The 14787-nt window shown below is 43.3% G+C and overlaps 1 protein-coding gene across 1 annotated transcript; it reads right to left on the bottom strand.

Moving 5' to 3' along the window:
- Positions 1-11734: 11734 nt before the first annotated feature.
- MELLADRAFT_87494 (uncharacterized protein) lies at positions 11735-13851 on the bottom strand (the record flags this gene model as incomplete). Its single annotated transcript, XM_007410581.1, has 2 exons — positions 11735-13281; positions 13455-13851. 2 exons carry the CDS (start codon positions 13849-13851, stop codon positions 11735-11737), a joined length of 1944 nt encoding a protein of 647 aa, XP_007410643.1.
- Between the last annotated feature and the right edge of the window lie 936 nt (positions 13852-14787).

Below are 14787 nucleotides of genomic sequence, written 5' to 3'. Positions count from 1 at the left end.
GTGGGGCTCAACATGGGTCAACGACATCAGTATTTGGCAAATATCACGAGGATATTAAGTTCAGTACAAGGTATTTGTGTTAGTGTAGACAAAGGTAGCTGTAGCTTGTAGGTCAAATACTCGTAGTTTTTAGTGTCATGCTGTTGTCTGCGTGATGGGGTGCCTAGTCCACCGTGCAGAGCTCCCCATCCACAGAGGCTGGCAGTCCTACCACCCTGGCCTACTCGGCCAGGGGTACCCCCAAGAGACCAAGAGTTTTCCCTAGGAGAATTCAGGTCTGCCTAGGATTGTTTGTGCATGACCTGAAACATGTAAGGAGATTATGATATATGTAATATATCCATAACACTTACATTACCATTCTCTGAGAGATACCAAGTTGAGATGAGAGTGGACTGTGAGGGTACTTTGTGAATTTATTCACTGTTCACAAATGAGCTTACATTGCGGGAGGGTCTGGGCGGTCTTCCATTAAAAAAACAGATAATTGTATGCAGAAATAACCCTGAGATAGATCCATCGCCTTTCATTCAGTCCAATCCAGGGTGTTGGCTCTGTCAGCCTCAGATTTGCTTCCAAAAGTGTTTACTATAATCCTTTCTGCAAGCCAAAGAGGTTATGATTTCCTAATTGAGTTTAACTTGTGAATTTGATAAGGATTGATAGTATGTGGTGAATCACAAGTGTATTGAAAGACAATGATTGAGGCAAAAGTGATCAAATTGTCCTACAGCTCGAAGAAGATAGGTACCTTAGAATCACTCAAAACCTAGAGTGACAAGTTTGGAGCCTAATGGTTGAGCTTCTGCCCATAGTGATTGAAAGATGAATGTATCAGTTGCTAATGGAGTTGAAGATCCAGAGTTTGGTTTGAGTGAAGAGTGTGAAACAGCCAAATGATTTGATGATACATGATTTTTATTACACGGAGTAATGAAGATGATATGATTTTGAGAAGTTAGCTAAGTGGTAAAGTATTGATTTGATGATGACATTTGTTGACCGTTTGTTGATGATGAATCATGATTCTTGAGTAGTTAAGACTGTGGTCACCAGTGAAGCCGTGAGGATTGGGAGAAGACAAAGATGATGATGCAGAAGGTAGTGGGCGTTGATGTGATGATGATATTGGTTGTGGTTGATTGATGAGTAAAGTGGATAAAAAAATTGTGTCAATTCCTCAGCTTTGAATGCTGTTGATGGCTTGACACAGCCACTTGGAGATCCAAACATGCAGGGCACCTTGTGCATGTGAAGGTGCTCAATGCATTTGTTCTGTGGGGGACTGGTATGCTGCTGTGTCAAATGCTTTGGTTGTAGGCTCTCATCAATGGTGTGCAAAACTAGTTTAGGAACATTCCTTAGGGCCATTAAGGAACCTTTTTTAAGCAATTTTCCTAGTTATCTGTGGATGCGACCATGCCCTTGCAATTGAGTTGTTGAAGATTTTCAGAACAACTAAGTTTTTTGTCTAAATACAGAGAGGGACTTTTCCTTTTGACTTTCTAGAAGATTCCAGAAGATGTGATCAATCAATCATTTTTGTGAGTTGATTCTATCTTATAGAATCATCAAGATGGGCTCATAACCCAATAAGATGTATTTCTCACACTAGAACAGATTGTCAGATCAAAGAGGAAAGGTAAAGAAGAACCAATCCTACCTACAATCTATTCTAGAGTATATAAATGAAATATGCTGATAAAGTATAAAGCTATTTAGAATGAAATATGATTATCAACCAGTAATGATGTAATTAGAACTGTCACATGTATAACATCATAACAGATAATGTTATGATCCTCTATCACAGATCACAGGAGGCTGCGTAACACTTAACCCAGTGTTGGTTAACCACAGGTGCACGCCCCACTGCCAGTTGTACTCCGTTTCCTCATGCTACAGTATCTATCATAGCTGGATCACCTCACTCTCTCTTTGCCCTTGTGCGCCAGCATCCAGACCTGGATCCTAACATCCTGTCGCTATGAAGAAATGTTTCAAGGATAAGAACTTGGTGTTCTTTCAACATATCGCCTGCAAGAAGATAGATTACCAAAAGCTCAGATTGTATATATCATCTAGAGCAACACAATCAAGATCAGACGTCTCTCACCTGTCTTTTATTCAACCTGATTTTGCTTTGAATGATCTTTGAAGTCATCTCTCTCAACAGGTCTTCCAGTTTGTGGCATAATGGTATGGAGGGTGTCTTTCTTTCTGATATTAACTAGACATAGATGAAGTAGATAATGAAGAGTCAAGAAACACATAGGGCAATAAATCTATATATATATATAATTATTACTCTCAACAATTGCAGAAACAGCATTTGAGTAGATTAGAAAAATGAGAATTGAGTTAGGGAAAACAAGCAATTGTCAAAAAATGATTTGTATTATCAATTGCTTGATCAAATATAGAAGATATGTGAAATATTGGTATATTTGAAATACCAATTGATCCTTCTGCAAATTAAGGGTATGTCTTAATTTTCAATCAGGTCTACGATATGATTATGGCTGGGTGGGGCAATATTATGACAGAACTATAGCATAGGTCACAAGGATGGAACATCCTGATTGTCGATCTTATGCCGATGGTTTTAATATTGCACAATTCTGTTTTCCTTTATAAGAACCATATATGTATCAATTACATATAAGTAAGATAGAAGAAGGATTCATGTCAGAAGAATGTGCAAGGGCAAGCTCCACTCCCAGTTTCCAAAATCCCATAAGAACGTAATGTGGGACCACAAATCATGATACGGCCTGTCTAACCCAAACTCATGCCTTGGATATGTAGTTTATATCAAATCTTAGAATATCAAGTATTGAGCTCATGCTTCCGTGCAGTGATTGATCACTGGACTCAAATCATTGATAACAAACACAGAATAATCTACTGTTTTGATGTGACCTACTAAATTGAGCTGCAAGCGGAGCAATACTGGAATCACTCCACACCACTCTGGATTTAGAAGAGTTTTGGGTGTGGAGCACAGAGCCTGCGCTCAGGTGCTCTGCACAGGCTCCACTTTTTTTAATTTGTTTTGGCCTCAAGGCAGAGAGGAGCAATCAAGCCGCTCCACTCAGCACAAAAAACATGTACAATATCATTCATTTCAAAATTGAGTAAACTACATAAAGTAGATAATATGACTGACTACATAAACTAGCTGCTTCATACTTTGAATTTGTAAAAAGATGAGAACCGACCTTTATTTTGACTTTTTAATCAATTTGATGTCAACCTAGCCTTTCTTTTTACTGGTAAGTCCTGATATGTAGCAATCAAGGGCCTTTGAAGCCTCCTCAAAAATTCCTTCTTTCATCCAAGCTTGAGACCCCACCAGACGCTCTATTGTCTTTGGGAGCATACTACCGCTCAAAGGTGTACACATGTCTGCAGCCGCTGAAAAGGTCCGCTTGCATGCACATGATGTGGCTGAGACGGCTAGAGAATTGTGGGGAAGCTTAGCAAAGGTTGGGAAATGATGTGCATGGTCCTGTGAATGAATAAAACAACAAAGAAAACATAAAGAAGTGTTAGCTTCAAAGAATGTCATGTCTGAGTCACAGATAGAAAAAAAATTGCGCAAACCTTCCACCAACCAAGTGGTGTCTGTATCTTTTTGATGGGGAAGCGTCACTACATGTATTAATCCAGCTCAGACTTATGCACGGTTTCTGTACATCCATTTGCCACACCAAAGATGCTGTATTTATCAATCTTGGCATCACCATTGTTATTGCCAGTTTGAGGGCTCGGGTTGCGTACCTGAGATGCTTAACTCACTGGTGTAAGCACTTTTGATTTCTGAAAGGGCAGAAACTTTGTGTTTGGGGTAATGGATTGTTAGGCACTTCCCACAATAGCAAGGGTTGAGAATTCTTGCCACCACTATGGCTTCAGAGTCCGCCACATCTTCTTGGTACTTAGTAAGCCACTCAATCATGATGTTGATTGAGTGGACAAGACCTGGAAAGGTGGACGCTTTGGCTTGATGGTTTTGGAGCTTGGAGTAGGGCCGTCTCCCTCAACACAAGAAGTTGTGTTGACAAAGGTCCAGTCAAATGAGATTGTCAGTATACAACTTCAAAAACACAGAGTACAATAAAGAATTGGCAAGCCTACAGGACCTAGTTGACCAGTCCAAATGTGTGCCATTATTCAGGTGAGATTGTAATGCCCTTAAAAACATGCCTTCTGATTGACTGCAATCATAAAGTTGATGACCTGAAATGACAAATATGTATCAGTATAATATACAAAATGAAAAAAAGAAAAGCAGAAGCAGAAGAACAAACTTACCACTTGAGCCTCCAAAGTGATCTGTCTACCTTTGTAATGGCTGTTCCATCAAGCCCTACAAGGGTGTTTAAGCATGCAAGCCTTTTATCCCATACGGTTTGCACACATCTTGAAATCTTTGTGACAAGCCGCACTACTTGCAATTTGACCGGGGCTTGTATCAACCTATATCACAAACATCAGATGTATCAGTGCTCAAACATAGACAAAAACAGACAAAGAGTGATTTGATACTCACCTTTGCAAGGGCCAATGCAACAACATTGTTGGGAACAACCTGATCTTCATCCCCACTGTCTGTAGTGTTTTTATGAACACTATCATCTGTTATGGTAAAAGTTACCGAGTCCATCACATTTAAGTGTGCTTGAGATGATTGGTCAGATGTTGGTGGAGTCAGTTGTATGTTTCTTTCTTTCTCTTTCTCTATTTTTGCCTTTTGGATGCATGATTCATATGTGGTTGAGTATGTTTATCATATCTCTTTCTTAATTTGTAAATGAGCTGGTGATCTGATGTGAGTGTAGCATACATTTGTGCGTCTGTAGTTTTCTTATATACTAACTCTCTCAAGCTCCAGACAAATATTGTTCTGAAATTTCCAGAAGATTTCAATCCGGCAAAAAGTTTGGGTGATTGCTGTGCTGCCCAACTTTTTGACCAAAACACAGCACCTCAATTGACACGTTTGAATGCCGCACGTAGGAGCGGGTATTTGATTCAAACACAACCACCAACAGCTGAAGTGCTCCGCTTTCAAGCAATGTTTTTGCAGCGGGGTGATTTTCCGCCACATGAGGGGGCGCTCTTGCCCCACTGCATATGTTGGGCAGTGGTGCGCCTGTTGGACCTGCTCTTGCCTTGCTTCACACTTTTCAAAATCAAGCAAGCGGGACAAGGAAATAGTAAGTATATTCATATTTTTTTAATATTGACAAAGAAAGCAACAATATCTACATGAAATCATAAAAAAAATCAAAAATCAAGGTTAATGAGGAGTGACTTGAAAAGTTAATATAAGGTAGATAATGAGAGGAAATGTAACAAACAGACATTAAGGACCCAATGATTTAAAAGGAAAAATAAAATAGAAAAGAATGATTTTAAAAGGTAAGTCTTTGTTTGATAATGGTCTGATTATGATTGAATGGTAGTTCAATATAATAATAAGGAAGTTAAAAACAAATCATTGCTAATATTGTTACATCAATTCTCTGTTGATGATTGTGTGGGAAGGGGAGTTCAAGTGGAAAGGACTCAGCTTGTATGAAGATTTACTGTGATCAAACCTCAATTGAAGTGGAGAGGAACCTAGAAAACCACATCAAAAGGTAACAGATGCCAACCAGAACTTGAAGAGTTGCAAGGAGACAATGGGGTTGCGTATGGGTCAGTTTGGTCTTCCAAAATGGGATGAAGGCTATAGAGACACTTACCACATAGTATTTGGTAGACTCAAAAGTGTGGTGATATTGATATGGGGTGTTTGTCCTCAAAAAGTTGAGGATATTGAACAATATTGGAAGGTAGGTGGGTTTTGGAGGCAGTTTGTGGTTGGTCAATGAGGTTGGGTTGCAGGCACCATGTTTTGGTCTGAGAGTGACATTGAATGTCAAATTGACAATACTTACCTCATTTGACCAGGCAGCTACATGCCGCTCTCACCATGGGCTGCAGGGCATAATTTTAGCTTGCCCCGCCAATCTTACAACCCGCTAAAACCCCATTATTCACAGCCCCCATCTTCAAGGCTCTGGCAGGCCAGGGACTACCACGGCTTCATGAAGATTTCATGAAAGCTTTGGAAAAATTTCACCAAAACTTCATGCAAGCTTCAAAAGAGCTTAAGATGATGCCTGCATCTGAACAGGTCTTCAGACCAAAAGATAATAATGTGGCCACTGACTGGAAGAACCAGAGGCCCAGTGACCTCCAGGGAACATATCATATGCCCTCAAGTCTCATAGAATTCACCGGTGTGGTGATCAATTTACAATATCATTCAAAAAAGGATTCATAGCAGTTTGCCACAGTTATTCAAAAGGTTTCAGTGCAAGAAAAACTTGAGTCGATGGAATTTGATCAATAGAAGCTCTTTGAGGCTTATATATTGAACATTAAATCATGATTAGGTCAGTTTATTTCAAAAAACTTATCAAGATCAACATCAACTATTAACAAATGGATTACTGTAAGAAAAGAAAGAAAAACATAAAAAATAACTTGAAAATGTAGGTGTACAGGCTGGGAGATGGTTTTTTGAGTATCAATGTTAGGTTTATAGGTTTTGTTGGGTTAGAATATGAATATTCAATAGCAACTTGAATTATGATGTTTGATAAGGAGGAATAGAAGTTATTAAGAGAACAGTACTTTTTTTGAAGTTGGTAAACATGGGTTTAAAGGCAGTTTACGTATGTAATGGTGGTATTAGTAATATTTAAGGCTGCCAAGAGGATTTTCCCCGGATTTCTATGGTTATAGATGATGATGTAACACTACAGCAGCCAGAGAGTATTAGTAATGTCTGTGTAAAGGGGTGAAAAGGGGTGAACTTTGTCAAAAATAGAGGTTTTTAGCTTATTACATGTGGTAAATGATGTCAAAACATGATGGTAAATGCCCCATTTAACGTAGAGAAGCATTGATTACATAATGTAAAATCTTTAAAGCACCAGAAAAAGAGGTGTGTAAAGAAAGTTATAAGGAGAATAAGGAATTGGAGTGAACTTCAAATTTTACACTTACATGCGGACATGTAACCCTCAAAAACATCTTCCCAGGCACTCCCCAGAGCTCCTGGTCTGGGCGCACCCAACACATGAATTATGCATCAAAATTACATGATATGGGGTCAATTGTTAATCAGCATCACAAGCTCTATAAGATGCACTTTAGTAATCAAAAATTGGACATCATTTGCACAAGCCTGTAACTTCAAAAATGGGTTTTCAGCCAGATTATAAGGAAAACTTGCCTGTAGTCATCATAAGAAGCGCTGTGTCACATCGAATTACATCATTGATCACTTTAGGCTGTTTAAATTACATCATCTGTAAACCCTTGGGTCTGCATCTAGACAGATGCAAACCCTCAGACCTGAATAAATCCATATTGCTGTGATGTCAAACCCATCAAATATGGGTTCATGCAACCCCTCTGGTCATCATAAACCCCTCTTTGATAGGTTTGATGTCACAGCAATTTATATTTATACAGGTCTGAGTGTTTGCATCTGGCCAGATGCAGACCCTCAGGTCTGTATAAACCCATATTTGATGGGTTTCACATCATGGAAATATAGGTTTATACAGGTCTGAGGGTTTGACATCAGGCAACAAGCCTGGCTTGCAGCACTCCTTACCGCAGATTGGCAAGTGCAGCTTCATTTGCCCTCTCTCAACTTTGGAAGCTGTAAGGGCAGCTCAAAAAGAAACTCACGTAGAGATATCAGCTGAAAGCAATATGTATGCCTAGCAGCTCTTCAGGCCAAAAAGAAGTGTTTTTTTTTAAAATGAAATAAAATTTTATTGATAAAAAGAAACATAAATGAGTGTTGAGAAAGATAAAACAAGTGGTAGTAAAAGGTGTTAAAAGAGCGTGAAGGAAAAGCAATGAAAAAGTTGAATCAATCAAAAAGAAAACAAGGAAAAAGGAAAAATTAGAAGTGAGAGTGTCTTGTTTTCTTTTTGATAGCCTTCTTTCCAAACTCTGAAACCTTCCCAACTTCACAAAAATCACCAACAAGAGGTACACCTTCATTTGCCCAGATTTGATCACCAACAGCCATCTCAATCATTCAAGGCAGCATCCCGCCTCATTCTCCATTCTACTACTTGCTACGAGTAGTTGTGGGAGGATCTATGTCCTGGTGGCTGAGCTCTTTGAGCTCCTCACAGGATTGGGGTGTCTGGCGACGTCCCCCCAAATGCATACCCCTTACTCGTGTGTCAAGGGTATGTGGGTTGGGGTAGCAAAGCGCCCCGGCCCGGGAGTTGGTTTCCACAAACCAAGAGGCTGGTTTTTGTGAACCAAGTTTCTGAGGCTGGGGTTTAAGTAAGTAGACACGTCCCGGTCTTGGTGTGTGTGTGTCCGACCCCGCCCCCACTCAGGTGGCTGGTCAGGCGTCCTGAGCCTTGGGCACACACCCACCACGCTCACCAGGAGCCTTGTCCTCAAACCTTAATGTATCAAAAGACCTTCTTGGTTCTTCTTGTTCATACGCGCTCAATTCATGCCGATCTCTCTTTGCGCCACCTCCTATGCCGCTTACTGCATAAGGTTTGCTCACGGTACGTCCTCAGCTTCTCAATTGTTCTGACTTGTGCTTTCGTGGTAGATGACTTATTCATTTCAATTTTTCAATTTTTCCACCCATGTTGGGTCGTGGATTGCTTCCAAAAACTTCTCTGTTTCCTCCAGCTCCTCTTGGCTGTAAGCTTTGCAGTATCTTAAGTACGTGAGCGACTTCCATCTACCCTGTTTATCAATCTTCGCCATTGGGGTCTTCAAGTTGAATCGTAATGATGCTCCCCCAACTCAAAACAAGTGGCCGCTCCAGGTACTGACTCCTGCCTTTCCCCATATTTTCCTCGCTCCGTTCAGAAATCTTGTCTTCGTTAACGGCCTGATTTCTCCTTTTTCGAGCGTTGCAAACAGTATGCTATCTGGATCTCGTTCATCTGTTCTTTTAAACCACCGGTGTATCGCCGCTACCGGGTCCAGGACATGGTGCTGTAGTTGTAAGTGAATAACTTGTATCTCTCCAGGTTCTGCCGTCTTAGCTTTCCTCAGATGTAACCTTACAAAACGTGACCCTTTCAATGAACCAAATTCTACATGACTTCTCAGGATTGCTCCCTTCTCCACCGAGTTTCTTAGGAGTTCTCCCAGACGGGCCATTTCCCAGAAGGCGACTAATCCCACCGTTCCTATCAGCCTTTCCGTCTCCGATCCATTGTATGTTCCCCGTAGCAACTCAAACATTTGGCAAATCATTATCGGGTTCTTGTTGGTAACTAACCTCTTCTCCTCTTTGCTCCTTTTTGTTGTGTTTAATAGTGTTTTGACGACTGCCTGATTAGTGGTGGGTACTTTTAGGTGTCTAAGGATGTGCCAGGCTCGTATCCCGTCCAGGTACTTCTTGATTGTCACGGAGCTTATTGGTCTGTCAGGTCCGTCATCCATTTTTTCCTTCAACTTGCTAGCCCACGCTATGAAGGTATATACATCGTTGTCTGATATCTCTCTCTCTGGGTCAAAACCGCCTGCTGTCTTCTCCTTGTATTCTTTAAATTTTGACATCCCTGAGCTATAACCCGCTAGTGTTGATGTTGCCCAACTGCCAGAGGCCGTGTGGCGCCCTGCCCTCGATGTCCCTATCATCGCATCTTGGAAATGTTTTGGGAGGTTGACTGAGTTTGCCATGTTCAATAGGTGTTGATGACAATGTGATGGTAGGTTCGGTCAGGCTTCTTGGATCAACACTTCTTCGAGGTCTTTGGGTAAGTTTATCCTGACCATATTCAAAACAAGTTTTGAAGAGTCAAAACCTCGGGAAAGACGGTCGGCGGCGTTATCTTCCGATATCACCCGCTTCACCTCGATACAGGCCTGATTTGCCATTAGTAAGTCCTGGATGTTTGACCACTCTCTGTTCACGCGCTTATCCCTTGATTTTCCATTCCTCACTGCGTATTTGGTGACTGTATTGTCTGTTAGCATTAGAAATTGGCGGCCTTTAACCTCCATGATGTTCTTTAACATGATGTAACCCAAACGCAATGCCACCATCTCTGCCCATGCGATGCCGCGGCGAGATCCGTTCTCAAAGCAATCCCATGCTCTCCTTAGCCTAAATTTGGACCACTTCCGTCCTATTATGATTCCAATCCCATACGATGTGGATGCATCGCCAACCCATCCTACGTTCAAAATCTCCGAGTTGATTATGAGCCTTCTTGGTACGGCTGTTTTCAAGGCCCTCAACCAGCGTTGTAAGTCTTCCGTAACCGTCTCTGGTGTTTCTCTGAGTGCTGATTTGTGCATCCACTCTGCCATCCAACTGTAAATATCGACAGTATTGCATTTCATTTGCAGTAGGACCATGGAGGTGTGGTTCAACCGCCCTGCCAACCGTTCCACCGTCTTGAAACAATGTGACTTCTCTGCCAAGAATTTGGTGAGTTTGTCAATACGCTGTTTGATTTTCCCCCTGGTAGTCGTACTGATTTATCTGTTCCGTTCCAAATGAAGCCTAGATACTTCTGCTCTTCGGCGAATTCGCCCTGTTTCTCAAGGTTTTCGACGATTCCCATCTCCTTCATGAGTTTCGATATTTCTGCCAGTGATTGACTCTGTACTGTGGCGTGGCTTCACAAACATTGTGTCGTCCACCCATCTGAAAGCTGCCAACAAGGGGAAAGTTGCTAACATTATTGCTTTCCATGCATCGGCCACTCTTCCAAAGCTGCCACATCCCGCGACTCCTCCAAAAGTTATCCTCGTGTCAAGTAGTATGGTGTCATCGAAGGTCAGAATCATTAGGAATTGCCACTGATCTGGCGAGGTGGGTATCTGTCGATAGGCTTTAGCCCAATCAAAGATTGCAAGCAGTATGTCAATTTTCAGCTTGCTCAAGAAGTCTGCCACTACCTGGAAGTTGTCCCAGGTGGTTTCAAAATCTCGTTTTTCGACCCCCGCATTTACTGATGATATCCCTGGCTTGTTGCGTGGAAATGACAAGTCATTGATCGGCCTCGTGGATCCATTGCCGTTTACCACCGCCCCAATTGGGCTAGTTCTGAAAAATCTGAACCTTTGGCGTACCTCCTTAGTTCAATTTTGAAGTCTTCCATTATTTTTACTTTGGCAGAATTGGCTGATGAGTGGTTTGGTGGGCAGAAAAAAGGTAGGTCTGGGATGCTGGCATTTTGTATTCCTTGATGGAATCCTGTCCTCAAACCTACTAGTATATCGGCGTAAGTTGGTAACAGACCTGTTCTCCTCAGTTCCCTCTCCCACACCTGAATATTCATCTCACAAGACGCTCACATGGGCCATTTGGTTCCGTATCTCAGAGTTACGGAGGGCTGGGATGGATGTGGTGGGCTTCTCCTGTTTTGTCCAGCAAGGGGAAGCGGGAAAAATGAAACAAGGGCAACAATCGCACGGTAAGTCTCACGTCCTGGCTCTCACTTTGATCACAACTCACTCTCAGCTGGGCAAGGTGGGCTTTGTTCTCTGTCAACGCAAGAGTTCTGATTTGATTCACTTCAGCTTACGATCTATGGTTTCTTCCACCGCCTTTCCCTCTACGCGGGCTACGACTTCTCAACAGGCTACGCCTGCGATATCTTCTGTCTTTTGCCCGGTCACGGTATCTCTCCCGATCATTACGACCTCTGTCGTCATCTTGTCAGCGACTACTCCTTGTGTCTCTTCTCCCCGACTCTCTCTTCGCATCCTCCTTTTCCTCTGCCGACATCGTGCGCCACTTATAAGAGGGGATCCAATCCGCTGGCTTGCCTTCTGTCTTTATTGTTCTATGAGAGGCCAACTCGATTTGTGGTTGAGTTTTCTTGATGGTCGTAGATGAACTGGATGATGTTCGAGGGAGACCAGACAAGGGGTTCATGTGTGCCAATAGGCCTCCAGCCGCGTAAGAGTTCGTACGGTAAGCTCGCTCTTGCCATGCATCGACCGTCAATCTCACTTCGTCGAGGATTGCCGTTTGGAGTTTACTGAAATTCTTGATCTTGTTATCAGTCGTCTCCTGCATGACACCTTGACGGCTCCTCCGGCAGTAACGCAATGCCACCATCCATCCAAAATTGTCTCTAAGTTTCGTCACCACTCCACGGTGTCCTTCGAAACGCTCAGGTAAAGTGACCCATCCTGCATCTGCCACGTATTTGATGAATAGTGACATGGCATCAATCCATTCCTCAAATTGCATCATCAGCTCTTCCGGAGGGGGTGGACCGCCGTAAATGCGTAGTGAGGCACTACCATTGTCTATCTTCGACTCAGTCGGGGCTTTCCGCCGACTCCACTCTTGCTGGTCGTCCACCACGAAGAATTTGTTGAAAGCCGTAAGTGGGATATACGACTTGAAGGTCTTCAACCAGTGTGTCAGGACTGGAGATAACGGAGTGAGTCCATTTTCCATTTCTTCTGACTCGTTGTTCACTAGGTATTGTCCGTTTTCCACCACGTCGCTGTTTCTTAGCACCAATCTGCCTTTCTTCGCAGCTAGGAGGGTCTTCACCTGCTCCTCCTCGGCAAGGTCTTCCGTGGTTTTGATCGGATGGATCGTTCGGAGGCTTGGAGCCGTTATCTGACGGCTGCTTGGTGCAGGTTGAGGGAAGAGGGCTTGGGCTTCTTGCCGGCTAGGTTGGTGGAGGCGAGTATCCGGAATTGGGCGATAAAGAGGGGGGGAAGGATGTCTGATCGATTGGTGAGGATGAGGGTCGTTACGTGGCCCCCGGTGGTTAGAGTGTGTAGGTTCTTCAAACCTTGTTCCTCTGGCTGTGCTGAACCTTGACCGATTGATTAGGGGTAGGTCATCGATGCTTTCCTCTCTGGACGACAAGTCCCCCGCCAGGAGCTGGTATGATTGGGACCTAGGGAGTTGACTGTTCTCCATCCGAGGTTGGGGTCTGGATTGACCGCTGCCACTGGCCATCGGCACCCTCTCGCCTCTCTCATTGATCACACTGCCCGTGTCTCCGTTCGTGGGGCCGAGTAGCTTGTTTAGGAGGGTGTTGGCTTCAGCATATTCCCCTGCCCGGAACAACAGCTCAACTCTTTTGTTGGCACTGATTGTGCTCGATTCATCTGTCAGGGTATCACATGTAAGTCTCTGCTCTAGTCGATCACGTTGCGACCTCTCTAGGTTTCCTGCTAACACAACTCTCTGTATCAGACATCTCCTACTCCACTGTCTTGGGATCCTTGGAGTCTCTGTCTCGGTACGCTCGACACCCCCCCTCTCGGAGATCATGGGGTACGCACAGCTCTGGGATCATGGGCCGTCAGCCCCCCTTTCCGGTGTTATCTTCTCATGTTGGGTAGGAAGAGGAATGCGGTCTAGAGAAAGTGAAGGAAATCGGTAAGGATGTCTCCTCGAAGCTTACCTGGATATAACCTGCTGTTTTCTGATGGGGTTGGGCTCGTCCGGCTTAGGGCTCTTCCTTTCCCCTTGTCCATCTGAGCCCACGAGATTTCGTCATTGGCGTCTGAACCAATTAAGGAGCCTTGTGATATTGCGGCTGCGTCGTCGAGGATTGGGTCTCCATTGATGTCTTCCAGTATCACAGACAGCAAGGAGGTGTTGACCGGATTGTTGGTACGATTGGTGGAGGCTTTAGCCAGCGTGGCTAACGAGTTGTCCTGTCGTGAAGCTGGGAGAGGGGGGCCCGGAGGTTGGCCAAGTGCCACCAACCTTGATCTCGTCATTGTGATTTGTGCTGCCCTCTCTGCGGCTGCTCGCATCGCTTCTTCCATACTTGAGTCTTGGGTTGCGTCCTCCATTGAAAATAAACAATTTTCTACGAATGACTTTGAGATGTGGTTGTACTTCCTTGTTGTTGGACTCAATTAATCGACGATTCTTGATCACGTCGAATAGTTTCTTAGCAAAAAAGAATCAATCACCTTCAATGTGAGTTGTGTGATGATTCCTTGCGAGAGGACTTGCAACGTCAAGTGTCGAGAACGCCTGTGAGTGGCGAGGGTGAAAGTTCTCACGGTTTCAGAATGTGTCCGCATTCTGGTTGCGAACCTTTCACGGGTCACCTATCACAGGTTGTGCGCAAGTCCCTCACGGACATATGAACCACCTGTGATATGGTGGTTCTGATCAAGATGTACAGACTTGATCAGCAATGGAAAACAATCACTAGGGGGCAGCAGAAGTCGCTGGTGTTGCTGAATAATCATGAGCAAGGACCGATAAGATTGGGTATTTTCCAATTGTTCTTCCATCAAAGATTTGAGTTGCACATATTTGACTAAGACCATACACCCGGTCGGTTTATCGCATTCCATTCCCCGTGTCATTAGTTTATATGTCTATAAGACAAGGTTAAGCGGAAACAAACGGTAAGAAAACAAATCAAATATGAGAAGACTGAGTGAAATCAAATCAAAAATTACGGTCAATATATCTAGCATATCTCTCATAGCTTGCCAATAGGCCACCAAGAAGACCACCTCCTCAAAATAGCTGTATCATTTACCATCCTTTTGTGGCCAACACTTCTTTGAGTGGACTTCAGCCAGATCCTCTTTCATAACAGTATCAATCAGCTGAATAAGATATCAAACTTTTTGGACTGGTATTTTGTAGGTGAAAGAACACAAAGAAAAAATCAAGAAGAGAGGATACGTACATCAAAAGCTTCCCACATACGCTCCCAGTGTTTGGCCCAAATTGCCCAACGAATTCCGTGCCCTGACCAGAGCGCC

The sequence above is a fragment of the Melampsora larici-populina genome (assembly GCF_000204055.1).
Source record: "Melampsora larici-populina 98AG31 unplaced genomic scaffold MELLAscaffold_21, whole genome shotgun sequence".
In the NCBI taxonomy this organism is placed as follows: Eukaryota; Fungi; Basidiomycota; class Pucciniomycetes; order Pucciniales; family Melampsoraceae; genus Melampsora; species Melampsora laricis-populina.
Note: the sequence above shows the minus strand (reverse complement) of the source record. Positions and strands in the feature narration are given on the sequence as shown.